At 49.8% G+C, this 14,768-nt stretch overlaps 1 protein-coding gene across 1 annotated transcript; it reads right to left on the bottom strand.

Moving 5' to 3' along the window:
- Positions 1–1,532: 1,532 nt before the first annotated feature.
- On the bottom strand, positions 1,533–13,801 carry LOC104348496 (cytochrome P450 4B1). The gene is made up of 12 exons (XM_009953797.2): positions 13,622–13,801; positions 9,593–9,737; positions 8,899–8,943; positions 8,233–8,360; positions 6,553–6,677; positions 6,285–6,436; positions 5,586–5,692; positions 5,040–5,230; positions 4,329–4,462; positions 3,634–3,698; positions 3,015–3,097; positions 1,533–2,266 (listed from the first exon to the last, which is right to left on the bottom strand). The coding sequence occupies exons 1-12, from the start codon at positions 13,799–13,801 to the stop codon at positions 2,098–2,100; spliced, it is 1,524 nt and encodes a 507-aa protein (XP_009952099.2). The 3' UTR covers positions 1,533–2,097.
- Between the last annotated feature and the right edge of the window lie 967 nt (positions 13,802–14,768).

Raw genomic sequence — 14,768 nt, 5'->3', positions numbered from 1 at the left:
TGTTACCCAATGAGCTTTTACCCAGTGACCTTGAAACACAATTGAACATAACAGAGGAAATTGGCTTTTAATCAGCTTATTACTTGCTGTATCACTAGAGGCTCTGACTGAGCAACTTTGAGCCAGGTGCGTTTACTGCTTTCCTCCTGGACCAAAGCCTCATCATGAGGAGATAAATCATTGCTTTCCTTTAACTTATTCCAGGATATGGAGTGACCCAAGTTTTTCTCCTTGTGACCTATGGATGTAAATCCATTGCACAGTGGGAAACTTTTGGTATTTTTTTGTGTACTCAAAGTTGTAACTGAATTCAGGGTGAAGCTGGATGATGCAATTTTGTCCTTCATGTTACCAGTGCAGACAGGTGATTTCTCTTACCATTTCTTCTGAAATGGGATATTACGGAATCATAGCAGTTGCTTTAGGGCAAGCCAGGGGTTTTGCTCATAGGAGGAACTAATCTGTGGCTTGGGTGCCTGGTGCACCGTGAGGTATGGAGATGGAAGGCGAAGCTGGCTGATAGATGTGTCTTCTTGAGGTTGCTTGGCTAAGTGAAGACACCATGGCAGGCAGGTTTTATCGATGGTGACTGGATGTGCTGGCACAGAGGTAAGTGGAAAGGACAGAGGAGGGGTTTTGGGGGGGCTTGGTGGTAGCTGCGGATACAGCTGTGGTTAGAGGAGATACAGGTGATGTGGCAGAGGAAGTGCATGGGCAACCCTATTGGTACAATATGCTGGCCTGGTTTTCACAGCTTCTCAATTGTAGCTGTTCTGAGGACACCTTTGGTGTGATGTTTGCAGTGGGTTGGTAATATGCTCAGAGTGAAATATGGCACAAGTTATTTGTATTATCTCTATTATTTATTATGGGCACCTTTTGTGTAATTAAAATTGAAATTGGACAAAACCTTACGTTTGATATAACCTTCCACTACTGGAGCTCACCAGAGACCGAGCTCACAGTGTTGATAGTGTAACACAGTGCATCCCACAAAAAGGTCCTCCTGTTTCTCTCACTGCTTTCTATCTGCCTTATCTCTGCAGATAAGAATGTATGAAGTCAGCTGCCGCCTTACTGCACAGCGGCCTGCTCACAATGCTGGAACTACAGTCGACATCACCGCGACACTAACTGCAACAGCAGCATTTGGGATTTCCCAATTTGACACTTTCTACCCCAATAAGGTAGAGGACAGGTTGCTAATATCCTCTAGTATACCTTAAGCATACAACTCTCATAACTTTACCAGCTCAGGAAAATTAAAAAAAAAAAAAAAGGAAAAAATGCTTTCTAGCTATTAGAACTCCTCCCTTGCAGCTTTAAATGAAGATTGCATGTTGGACCCCTGTTAAGGGGTTGTCCATGGAAGGAGATGCTGTATTGGCAGGGGCCCAGCCAGATGACCCTAGTGTTGTCTTGTGCTGCTTATGGGTTTCCTCTCCATGTCCCATTGCTAAAGGGGTTTTACACCATATTTGTGACGAAGCAGGCAAGCATCAGCAATAAAAACGATGCAGCTGCTGTTACAGGAATAATTATTGGTTTATTAACACAAAAATTACAGACTGTTTTGCAGTTTAGGCAGAATTTCAGAGCCCAAACTGGAATCAGTGCTTTCAACAAAACAGAGACACATTGAGTGTGAGACAAGAGACAGAGGTCTGCCATGGGCTGTCCCTGCTGCAGGAGGGGAGGGCTGACCTCTAGGCACTGAGGAAGGCGTGAAGGATTGTGCAGGGCTGGGAATGGTCATGAATTGGGCCAGGACATGACTGCGAAGGCAGGATTTGCTAAGGAGGAAGCTGGTGGGACCTGCAGATGTTCCTAGGCCAGGCCAGCACTTGGCAGGGCAAGGGGACAGCCAGCAAAGAGGCATGGCCATGCCCGGCTGCTCAGAGATCAATGCTCATGAAGCAGATGGCAAAGGGTCTGTGCAATGCCATCCAGGCTACCTGGGCCCAGGCTGAAAAGGGCTTTCAGCTGGTGGAAGAAGCACAGAAACCAGGAATCCTCGTTCCCAAATCCTGCCCTGCACCTTTTGCCCTGTCATCTGCTTGGTCCCTCCCTTTGGCAAAGGTAGGACATTTTCCAGCATCAGTGGATTTTTTTTACATACAGGTGAATCCCATTCATGGAGCGAAGGATGATCTGAGGTATCTTGCTGGGAGGCTTGGCAGGGTCAGGCAAGAGCTCAAAGCGGAGCAGGGTCAGGGCCAGCGCCACCTTCATCTCATTCATGGCAAACTGCTGCCCGATGCAGTTCCTGGGGTAAAACAGAGCAGCTCAGCCACTTCGTCTCAGTGCTGTGCACAGCAAACCCTGTGGCTGGATCCCAGCCCTCTCACACAACCCTTCCCCTCTGCAGCTCTGGGCGGCCGAGGCAGCATTTTGGGTAGCAAAAGCAGGGGCACGGGCTGAGCAGGAGGAATCTGAGGGAGCTTTGGGAGCTCCTGGATGTGTGTTCAATGAGTACAGAGAGGAAGGGTAGATGGGGAAGCCAAAGGAGAGGCCAGCAGAGCTGAGGTGGTAGGTGTCCAAGCAGAAGGGTCTGCAATGTGTTTGCATTGGTGGGGTAAGCACAGGGCAAAGGGAAATATTGGGAGCAGGGGAGAAGGTGGAACCAAAGGGCAGGGGGGTGGGGTGGGGTCTCTGCATCAAAGACAGGAGGGAAGCAGGTGAGCCCAGGATGCTGCAGGCTCCCCTGCATGATGCTGGAAGGATGCTCCACAGTGTTGGGGCCCAGTTTCCTGTACCCAGGAGGGGCCCAGTGATGTTTCCTTCCCATTTTGCCTGCTGGTATCAGAACCCCGCTGTGGCACAAACACTTGTTATGCACTTGTGAACTGTTTAACGCTGCAGGGCCAAGACTTCAGGCAGCAGTCTCTGAAAGCACTTTGTGAGTGCTTCCCCCATAGCAATTATAACAGCAGTGCACACTTCTCGGGCTGAGCAGTTTCCAGGGATGCATGTTTTCTCTCCCCACTACTCCTTCAGCGTTCAGTACACTTTACCTCATTCCAGCAGAAAAAGGCAGAAAGGCATGAGAGTGCCTGCCAGAGAGGTTCTCTGGGGAAAACCGCAAAGGGTCAAACACCTGGAAACAAAGAATATGCAGCAAGAAAAAGTGATTATTTAAGGAACACAGTACTGACCAGCATCTTCAAAAACATGACACCCCATAGTTTCTGAATAACCCCATTGGAGAGAGAATTCATTTTGAGATGGACTGAAACTCATACACCAGACTCCCTTGCTTTCTCCACTGAGCTTGGCAGTGGTGTTTCCCAGATAAACCAGACATAGACATCATGAAAACCAGGGAGTTGGGATTCAATTCTCCACCTTTAGGTCTGAGTAAAAATCACCTTTTTGCCTGTTAATACACCAAGCTCTTTGGAGCGCTTTGTCTTGCTGTTTGGGCAGCACCCAGTCCCAACACTGCTGTCTGACCACCCTGTGCTGCAGCTGGCCGAGACTAACGGAAGGCGGTCACTTCTCAGCACAATTCCCACAGGCAAAGGTGTTCAGGAGCAAGTGGGGGCTCTGCTCTCCTGCTAACAGGTGAAGGGGACATCGGAAGAGGCACAGTACAAAGGGAAAAAATTATCAGAAGGGCAAAAGGAAACTCACCGAAGGGTCTTTCCATACTGCAGGGTTTCTGTGAATGAGATAAATGCTTATCGCAGCGATGCTGCCTGTAATGCAATTGAGGAGGAGAAAAAGGCTCAGTGACAAAGAAACTAAAGGGAAGGTTGCAGTGTGGTCACACAAAGGTCTGTCTAAATCATCACGGTCTTATCTGTCAACTGGAAACCAATGAGGTTCTGCCACTGGCTTCAGAGAAAACTAAACATTTTCCACCTGTTTAGTTGTAAGCAGGCAAAAGGTGGAAATGAGGAAGGCACTGGCACTGTAGGCACATCGTTCCCACCCTGACACTGCTTGCTTGTGTGCCAAATCAGAGAAGGAATAGAGCAGTGCACAGCAATTCCCATGCCACAAGTCAGGACGGGACCAGTCCCCACCCCCCTGCACCTGTAGCTTGACAAAATGGGTGAACCATGAGCTTGTGCTTGGCCAGGATGACAAGGGGCTTTTGGCAAAGGCACGGCTGCCCTATAGTAATGGTGGCAGGAAGGATGTCACAGGGATGCCACTATCCAGTCCAGACCTCAGTCTATCAATGGGATACCAACACAGTCCTTTCTGAATGTCTGTGCTGGCGAGGAGCAGGTCACAGACATAAGGCTGCCTCCTTTGCTCTATGGCAGGCAGCAAGACGTCCAAAAGCACAGTTTTGTGAAGCGGGAATGGGATTTACAGACCTTCTGGCAAGGTGCGTCCATCGTGGAAGGTGATGGGTTTGCTGAGCTGCCGAGACACACCAGGCACTGGTGGGTAAAGGCGAAGGCTCTCCTTAATACACATGGTGCTGTAAGTCATCTTGCCCAGGTCCTCCCTGCCAGGACAGAGGCAGGCTGAGCCCCATGCTCCCCCTACTGCCCTGTGCCAGGAGGCCCCTTGCTCCACGGCCATCAGTCCCCTTGGCAGACCCACTTGCAAAAGATGGGGTGTATGGAGGGACCCACAGTGTCCAACCATGTGCTGCTGCAAGCTGGGGACCCCAGAACACCTCTGAACAACCTTAACAACTTCTGAACAAGTTCAAGCGCAAAGTGACAGTGAAGGATGAAAAGCTGTGACTACCAATGTCCTGAGGCGAGAAAACAGGAGAGAGCAAAGGGAAATGTCAGTGGCCCAGGCCTTGCCATGGCCTCCAGCATGTCCCTCCCAGTCTGGGATGGTTTTTTCTTGTGTCTGCCCTGGCAATTGGAGCCCTGAAGCCCTGAAGGGCAGAGAGGCAGGTTTAGCTGAAGGATGCAGTATCTGCTCCATCCTGTGTAGTCCCTGTGCATGCAGCAATCGTACAAACTAGTCCTTTAGCCCTCCAGCTTTTGAGCCTTGAAGACATTGCTCACTCAGAAATACCAGCCATGGGAAAAAAATTTACCAGCTGAGGAAATGTGCAACCTTACCACTGAAGTGTCTCCCTGTCCCCCAGGATCCCCTGGATCTCCTCCCGGCACCGTGCCTGGTGCTCCGGCTGTGATGCCAGGCAGTACAAGAGCCAGGAAATACCACTGGCTGTTGTGTCGTGGCCCTCAAACATGAACGTGTCCACCTCGGCACGCAGGTCCTCATCGGACAGTCCAGCTCCGTTCTCGTCCTAACAGCCCAGAGACACTTTCAGTAGCCCTTATATACATATATATATACACGTATACACACCCACATATATAAAAATAAAAAGTATTTATTATAGTGGCCCATATATATATATATGTATAAATAAAAATATATAATATCCCAAGAAAGGATGTTCTATTCCTTCAGCTATTGCAAAGGGAAGTGGTGATGCCCCTGGGATACATATAAACAAAATCACTCTCTGTTTAGACTTAATTCAGGGCTACTTCCCCTTTCCTTATAAATCCCTTTTTTCCCCCCCAGCAAGACTATGAAATCCCTCTGCATGTTGTTTTCCCCAACAGAGACCACCAACATCATTCCTCACTTCTCACTTTGGCACACAGCAGAATGTCCAGGAAGTCCAAATGTCTCTTCTTCTGGATCTTTTCAAATTCCCGTTCATCTTTAAGAGACTCTTTTCGCTCATGGATCACTTTGTCTGAGGAAGAAAAAGTTAAGGGTTCAGCAAGGGCAGGAGACACTGAGCCGCAAAATTGTCCTGCTAGTGCAAAGCTCACTGATGGAGACTGACCACCTCTCAGTTCATGATGCATTTCATGTGTGCTTCTGCATCCCAGGCAGTTTGGCTTTTTCGGCAGCACGGCAACAAATGCCATGTACATTGCCATTCTTTTCTGCAAACTTCTTTGTCCACCACAGACTCCTCAGCCTATTTTACCCACCCCTCCTGCACAAAAATCACGCCAGGGCTGAAAAGGAAAATCACCCCTTGTGTTGGTGTTGCCTGCAGCACCCATCCCTTGTCTCACCAGTCTCTCATCATTTAACAGGAGTGTTTCCAGAGGGGAACTCCTCTGTTAGTCCAGTTTAATAATCCAGGAGCTTGGATTATTAACCCCCTTGCTTCATGCCTAGATCAGACCACGCGGCAAGCTGATGCTCTGCCTGGATCCTGACTCCAAGAGTCTGGGCAGGATCACTGCACGGGCAAGGAGGTAACTCAACCGCCTCTGGTCACCCATCACCCAACCTGCTTGAAAGCTTTGGGACAGGATGAAGGCAGGGAATACCTGTGTGGTCATGAGCGAGCTGGCAGACTTTCCTGAACCGATACCCATGGGGGCTGAGCCAGTAAATGATGTCATTGTGGTAGGGGAAGATGCGAAGGCGCTGGTGCACCATGTGGCATAGGTCATAGACAGCCTGGATGTAGGTGTTTTTCCTGGTTAGAGAGGAATGGTAAAGGTTGTAAATTTGGGAGCATCATGACAAGCAATTTGTCCACTTCCCTTCAGAGCTGCAAACTTTCTGCCAGAGTTTGGGGCAGCCAGCACTGACCTGTTGGTCTGGCAGTTGCTGTGACAACCAAAGGCACATTTCATGATGCTATCGAGAGTCATCAAGCTGACATGCTCAAAGAGCTCCACTGATTTCCCATCTGTGATCAGCTGCTCCCATTTATCCTGGGGCACAAAGGATACAGAAATGAGAAGGCAAGGGACAGTTCTGTATGATCTGAATTCACCTTCTGGTTAATGAGTGCTCAGCTAGGGATACGTCCCAGAGAAATGGCAAAAAGAAGAGGATCTCTTAGTTGCTGTCAAAACCCCAGAGGAGGGAAGCCAAGAGCAGGACAATTAATACAAGATTTCCCTCAGGCAGCTGCTACTCTCGAATCCTGGCAGTGGTGAGCCCTGGTACACCCTACCCTGGGGGAAAGACGCCCTGGAGAAGCCCAGGGTGTGTGTACTGCTGGGTGAGGGGGCATGTTACCAAAGTATTTTTTAGGGTGCAGTGTGTTTCCCTCACAATAGCAGCATATGTTGGCATTGGGCTCCACAGAGTCTGTGCTTTTTGCCTGTGTCTCACAAGCACATATGACTTCGGTGCCTTTGATGTCTAAGATGCAAGCTTCCATCTCACGATCTCTCTCACACTGTTTTACCAGCATATAGGAGCTTTGTCTCAACTGTTCCCATAGGGGATCCCTAAAGAAACTACAAATAGTGTCTCTCTTGCCTGGAAGCCATGAAAGGATGTTGAACCCTTTGTCCTTTCATGGCTGTAAGGAACCAGCAGACTCAAAAGCTGAGAAAGGGAGGAGATGGAGGAGCACAGTCACGTCTGAGCTCCCACAGCATGAAACCAGTCTGAGGAAGAGGGCTTATAAGGACAGACTTGTGTCCTTAGCACATACAACGATTGCCACCTGGTGGCATAGGCTCCCACAATAGGCACTTTGCACTACCTGCAAGGAATTATAAACTGCCAGGCCCTATTATGCATTGCAAAAGCTCTCCTGGCTCTCCAGCCCCCAGCTCCTGCCTGCTCCCTCAGCCATTGGGAGGAAGGACAGCCAGGATCCATGTGGAGCTGCTGGGGAGGCTGGATGGAAGGAGGCAAAGGAGAAGGAATAGATCTGGCACCCAGACTCCTGCCGGTCCATGTGCACAAAGCCTGGTGCTCTTCAGCTGTAATTCACACTGGTTTCCAGCATGCCCAGCACCGATGGATGGAAAGACAGTGCAGTTTCACTGTGTATTAGGCAAGACAGTGATTGCAATCCAGTCCTGGGTATGTTGGCAGCAAATGCTACCCTTTAACCTTAGGTCACAGTACAGCTCTGGTCCAATCTTTGTATTTTTGGGATTTATTATGAACCTTTATTTACTTCAATTCTTCATTAAAAAAACACCCTATAAGAAATTGCAGTTGGGATTGAGATTATGCACAATTTGGGGATGGCAGTAACACTAATCCTCAAGTCAGCCACAAAGCCCAAAGCAGTACCAGAGGCAAAGTCCCCACAGGAAGGCTCAACCTGCTCGTTTCTTCCAGCCCACGCGCAGGGATTTGTGGTGGCTCAGAAACCTTGACCACTACAGCCTGTCCTTACAATTACCAGGTTGTGAGTAAGGGCACTGCAAGAAAACCCTGCTCCAGCATTTACCTACTACACAGTGAGGATAAGGGAAAAGAAAACAGGGCAGAGAGAGGAGCATCAGATATGAGTCCTACCAGCATCACGTTAGTAGACTCTGCCATCAGGGTGACGTACGGTTTCAAGACATCATAATGAAACCCTGGAGTCAGGAGTTTTCGATGTTGATGCCATTTTGGCCCATGTAAGATCAGCAACCCGTTCCCTGGGGAAACACAGTCAAGGCATGTTTTGCTAGTCACAAGCAGGCGGCTTTCACCTGCCTGCAGACATAGCCTCCACCTGCAAGAAGCATGATTAAATCTGCTGTCTGAACTGCTACAAGAGAGTTTTTCCAAATGTTGCTGTCAGCTCCAGTGGTTCCAGGGCTGAGATGAGTCCTGCTCACCAAAACAGCATGGAGCTGCCTCCAAAAAGAAACAGCAACACTGCTGGAGCTGAGAAGTTCAGATCAGCAGATGCATTTTTTACCAGTCCTTCACTGAATCTGAGCTTCTCCCATCACCACCCTTTGCTATCTATGGATGTGTACGTGGTTATCATTTCTACATTTGACTATGTCTGAACTTTCCTTGAATCACAAAAAATAGCATTATTTAGTACCTTTTTCAATAAATGTAATAATTTCAGGAAGCTTTTAGCTATAACTGCATCAAGGAACATGCACAATGCTGTTTATTTATAGCATGTTCTTGGCTAACTTCAGTATCATTCCTGGTAGGCAAAGCCCTGGCAATACATACCAATCCATGGGACAAGGTGTTTATAGCTCATGTTATCCTTGGGATCTGTAAAAAAATCATCAAGAAAGAAAAAATAAAATTATAAATGTTTCAGTAGCATCAACCCACCAGTTTGCACCTGAAAACTCCCTCTGGGCTCTCTCTTTTGGCTGGGTATGAAGTAGAATCAGTGGCATCCCTGCACAATTCATCAGTATTTCACAACAAAACAACACCGTTTGGCCCAGCTGCAAGACACGTATAAAAGTAGATGCCCAGACTGGAATAAACAAGAATACTGGCAGTCTAAAATCTGTGCTGTGACAAATGATTAACCCTCCCAGAGAGCACTGTTTAGCACCTTTCTCTCTGCATGCACTAGAGATACAGCTCCACAGCAGGAGACAGGGGTCTGAGCTGAGAAAGAAGCTTCCAGCTGTCTTCTTGCTGGGGTCAGCACTGAGAAGATAACTTTTCAAGGAGCACTTGAGGAAGTTTGATTTGCCAGATTTGGAGGGGCCCATGTCACCCCTGCAGCCCTGTGCCTGAAGCACTGAGTGCATGGCACGAATGAGAGGTATCTCTCCATGCCTTTAGATAGTTTCTGCAAGACAACCTCTCTACAAAACCCTGCCTTGCTGTGAATTTTTAGGCTGGCATGGGAAATCTGCAGGCTATGGTTGCTGATGTACAGCTGAAGGCATCATATTCTCACCTCCTCTGGCCAACAGAGCCTTGGCATAGTCAGGATCGGTGACAACCAGGAATGCTGAGAAACTCCCGAACCAGAAAGGGTGAGCGCATGGGTACTTCCGGGCCCAGATTTCCACCTTGTCCAGCACCTCTTCCTCCTTGTGAAACTGTAGTTGTGGGGAAGTAAAAAGACAAAGAATACTTAGATTCAGAAGAAAAAATAATCTCCCAAACCACTGTCTTAAAAAGCTCAAGGTCTTTCTGTATCACAAAACCAGGTAATGGCAAACAAAGTGTCCCTCCAGGTTTGCAGAACATCCCTAAGGACAGTGGTGGTGCCTATCAGTGCACATAAGTTATCTGGGGTTTTTTCCATGGCTACCCCAAAGAAAACTCAGATTTGCTCCAGACAGCATCTGCATTTTGTGGAGTGCAAATATGTTCTCACTTGTGCATGGCTGAGGAATTAGCACCCTGTATTTGCTAGAAAATACAGCAGCACTTTTAGGGCAGTCAACAGCATCGCTGCTGCCTCTGCCCTGCTGCAACAATGCCTCCTGACCGGGAAACCTGGGCCACAGCTTCCTCCAGCCATTTAGGTGGAGAAGGCCAGTGTCCAGGTAAAATTCAACAGAATGAGTCCACAGTCACCATGGAGTATACAGAGGAGGGGACACTGGTCAATAATGTTAGATTAAGATTTCATTGATTTCCAGAAATTGAATTTAATAGGCAATGAAGAGCTGATGCTCCCAGAAAGGTTCATCTCTGGTCCTTGGAAGCTGCATGCTGAGGAGTAACGTGAGCACCAGTGTACATACTGGCAGCACTTGTGGGTTCACTCTTCAAAAGTGATCAGTGGTTTACTGCTTTTACGGACAGTGCTGTTGTATATTAAACAGGCAATAGCCAAAGAATAAGTGGCAAGATTGGTGGAAAGATCCAAAGTCACAAACAGAAAAAAAAAAGACAAAACTGTGTAAGAATTCTCTTTTCTTTGAACAGAAGTGACTCTCTCACAATAGGCAGGAGGAAGGACTTTGGTGAGCTAGGGCTGACATAGCTGCTGCTGCTTTTGACTTGAAGCTTGAAGTTTAATTACAGCTGCATACTGGTGCAGAAATCAGCCACAAAGTCACCCTATTGACTGAGTCAAGTGAATATTTGTGCAATCGCTTTGGTGCTCAGTTAGCTCAGCTCAGCTTTTAGTTCAGCTAGTGTTTCTCAACCCAGGAGACGGCTTATACTCAAATAATCATGCACTCAAACAATCAGGCTTGTCTTGGAGAGGATGCTCGGGAGCTGCGGAGCTTCTGCCAGGGGACTGTGCAGGCTGTGTGGGCGCATGGCCAGGCTCCAAGCGCCAAGGCTGACCCCCCTTCCTTGTGAGCTGGAGGTGTCCCTCCAGCACATCCTGTGTGTCTCTCGCGTTCAGCTGAAACATGAACTACATCCAGTTATCATTTATGAGAGAAAGTTATCATTCCATTTCTTTTGCTCAAGTCCAAGATTTTGGACTTATCAAAAAGAACTGTCAGTTTCTCTGGTTACAGGGATCAAGTTTTGGGGTAAAAGGAGGCAGCCTTCCCTAGCACCCACCCCTTCAGCAATGCCAGCAGAAGTGGGGCTTGGCACAGTGCCTTTGGCTGAGTAGCACTTGAACACATGAAAGTCCCTTTGATATGTCTGCTTGTGCTTCCTTCCATCATGAAACCACAAAAAGCATAAATGGAAGTAATTGGGAGATGCTCAGCAGGCCTCGCTGGCGGAAGTCGTAATGCTAGAAGCCTCTGCATCCAACCTTGCACCAGCCTCAGTTTGTGCTATCAAGAACCATCCCTGAGCTGGCAGAAGGTGGGATAGGTTTATGTGAGAGGAGAGGTTACACCCAAGGTGAGTAAAGCCTACTTGCTGTGCCGAGCACTCCCTAGGCAAAGGGTGTAAAATCCCATGGGCTGGGGAGGAACAGGAACAGAAAGCTCCTGCTTCTTAACCAGGGCTCCAGCTTCCAGGCTTTGCATGAAAGACCATCACTTCTACTTCTTTCTCCCCTGGGGGCTTGAAAAGAAAAGTATAACCTCCACTTGGGTCTAAGGAAGAAAGGTAATAGCTTACTCTCATGCTGAAATGCAAGTTTTGAAATGGATCCAACACTAAAAGCATCTGGGAAGAGGCTCTTAAAGGTGCTTTTAATGACTATGCACCGATAGCAAATGAAACAGAAAACGCAGGAGTTGAAATCTGAGCATGAAGCTGCGCCATGCTCAGTCAGAACCAGGCTGGCTCCCCTTCACCAGCTGCCTGCACAGCACAGATGCAGGCAAAGGGCTGCCGAGGGACTGCCAGCCCCACTGTGCCTGTGGGGCAGCAACCCTGCTCTCCTCTGCTTCCCGCTAACCGTGGCCATGTGAATTGAGTTTGGCCAGCTCGGGGCTGGTACTCTGGGTTTTAACTAAGTTGTGCTGCTGCAGTGAGACTGAATAGCTCTACACAACCTGTCCTGATACTTTAGTGTAATTTCTACTGAGTGATTTGGATAAGCAGACTAACACCTAAGAATGCTTTAAAACAGAGTGATGTATTCCCAGGAGACCCACCCAAAGCATGACAAATATATTTGAGACACTAAACTGACTTGTATCAAAACCGGCAATTAATTACAGAATAGGAAATGTCTCCCTGAATACAGCTCTCAGGTCCTTCTCCAAGGTGCATGTAAACTTGTATTCAGCATGTGCCCACAGCATTGCCAGTTTCCTCACTGGCTCAATGAACTGTTGGGCTCTGGGGAATTCAATCAGCAAATGATTGAATTTGAAAAACTGGGATTCTTCAAAAAATGCTGTCAGAGGAAAAAGTCAAGTTGTGAACAACCTAACCATGATGGGGGCGAGCGACTGGCACAAATGGTTAAATTCTGTTCCAGGATAAATAGTCACAACTGACAAACAGGCAAACACACTTTAATTGCGGTTTTAAAGTCTAACTGGCAGCACAACAAAGCCCGGAACTGGCCCATCTTCACGCTTACATTGCCAAAAGACTGCCTGTCCCATCCAGTGCAGCAAAACTGGGGCTGCCACAGCACAGAGACAAGCCCTAAGAGGTCCCCTGCAGATTTCACAGCTACTTTTCAGGCTGTCAGTTATTTAATGTGCCACAGATTTGGCCAGGGCATCAGCAAAGCCCAGGAGAGGTCAGGGCCATCTGAAGCAGCCTTTAGCACGTATGGAAATGCCTTTCACAACAGGCAGCTCAGTTACTCCTTTGCGAAGCTGCCGACCAGTTTTGGAAATCTGTTTGCCAAGGCAGCCAGGCTGAGCTGTGTGGGCAAGTGCATACCTCAAGGAATATTCATCCACTGCCCAGAACAAGGCTTGCTTATGTGCACGGGTTTAGTCAATCATGGTTTTAATGCAGCCTCAAAAAAGATCTGTGGCCCCTGTGCCGGATGCTATAGCTGAGATGTGTTTTGTGGCTTAAACATGACTCGGAATGATCAATGCCCTGTCAGGCTCACCCAGCTGTGAAGCCGATGCAAGCTGGCAAGGGAAAGAAGGTGCTTCCAGACATTGGGAGCAGCATGCACCTGCTTAGCATTGCAGGGACTGCTGCAGCAGCCATGCCCTGACTTTCACAGGAGCAGCGCGGTGACAGCAGAGCCTGCCCCAGGACAGAGCAGTGTGGCTCTGCTGCCTCCAGCACCAACGCCGGGTTACACCCCGGGATGACCTTGCCTACGCCACGTTATATTACTGTTTTCTTTACTTGTGATCCAGCTACCACCTCTTTCCAGTGTGCAATTCTGCAGCAGCCTACGTGTGCAGTCCTCTAGGCACCGCGAGCAAGAGAAAGCGGTTTGTATGGCTGAGAAGAATTATGCTCACCTTTCCCTTCCCCCGGGGACTGGGAGAAGCAATTCTCCTGGACCACAAGGACAAGTCCCACTAGCAGCATTCCCCCCACCCCCCTCCGCCCCCGCTGCTCGAGGAAACCTCTCCCCGCACTCCCTCATTCTCCCCCGGCAGTGCAGACCGGGCTCTCACCCTACCTCATGGATGTGGCCGAGGAACCAGTGGGTCGGGTGGCCGGGGAAGTCGGCCAGCGCCCTGAGCAGCTCCCGCCGCCGGTGGTACAGCTGGATGGCCTTCAGCAGCACGCAGGTCAGGCAGAAGACGGCAGCCAAGTGCAGCACCCGGGACACGTCCACGCCCAGCCAGGAGAGCTTCATCCCCACCGGCGAAAGCAGCAGCCGTCAGCCCGCCGCTGCCGCCCGGCTCAGTGTCCCCTGCGGGGCGGCCCAGCCGGCACCCGCCGCGCCCAGCCAATGCAGGGCGGAGAGAGGCAGGTTCAGAGTCCGAGCGGCTGCCAAATCACGGCAGCGCTTGTTGGCAGGGCAGCATCCTGTGGGAAAGGCACCGTTTCGCCCGCAAAATGGGCTCAGAGCTGTTGCCCGCCCTTCTTCCCTGCTGCCGGCAGCGGTTTGCAGCTCGCCGAGAGCCGCGGGCGCCGGCAGCGATGGGGACCGAGGAGGGAGGAAAAGAGCTGCCGGCGGCAGAGCGCCACGGCGAGCATCGCCGGCTGAGCGGGACCCGGCCGGGGCCTGCCCCGCCTTCCCCTGCCTCGGCCTGGTGGGCTGCGCCCGCTCACGTCCACCCCCCGCCTCCCCCTGCCCCGGCTGCTGGCCTGTGCGCTGCCACCGGGGAAAACTGCAAGGACCGAGTGTGATCGAGGCTTTTAGAGAAAAAAAAAAAAAAGCCTGGCTGAGTGAGGGTGTGTGTAAGAAGCCAGCATTTGGGAATGTCGCTCCTTTATAAGCAGTTCTTTAGGCTTTTAGGGCACACGAGCCTGAAGGAGAAAATAGACTATATATAGAAAATACCCTAGGCTTCCTTGCCTTGAGGTCTTCATCACATATTCCTGCCTCCCACGGGTTCACCCCCCATCTCCACCCGTTCGCACCCCGGCTGACAGCTCCCCCGCGCCGCCTCCTGCCCTCCCCACTGACGGCACCCCGAGAGAGCGATCGTTTCAAGCCGCATCTTAAAAACGGCCGGGACAACATCTCCTCCACAGTGAGCGCGGTGAAACCCGCACCGGGATGGTTTTGGTAAGCCGAGCGGCTGGGTAACGCTGCAGCTTTGGCCCAGCGTTAGGGCAGGCAGCTGCCAGGCAACCCCGCTTCCCTGCCGCCGTTA

The sequence above is a fragment of the Leptosomus discolor genome, chromosome 3 (assembly GCF_034619465.1).
Source record: "Leptosomus discolor isolate bLepDis1 chromosome 3, bLepDis1.hap2, whole genome shotgun sequence".
Classification (NCBI taxonomy): domain Eukaryota; kingdom Metazoa; phylum Chordata; class Aves; order Leptosomiformes; family Leptosomidae; genus Leptosomus; species Leptosomus discolor.
This window is presented reverse-complemented; position numbering and strand designations above follow the sequence as displayed.

Coding starts and splice junctions, on each gene's coding strand:
- LOC104348496 (XM_009953797.2), bottom strand. CDS start 13,801: ATGAAGCTCTCCTGGCTGGGCGTGGACGTGTCCCGGGTGCTGCACTTG. Junction 8,944..9,592: donor GGCTCTGTTGGCCAGAGGAG/GTGAGAATATGA, acceptor ATTTTTTTACAG/ATCCCAAGGATAACATGAGC. Junction 5,231..5,585: donor ACATTCTGCTGTGTGCCAAA/GTGAGAAGTGAG, acceptor CTGGGCTGTTAG/GACGAGAACGGAGCTGGACT.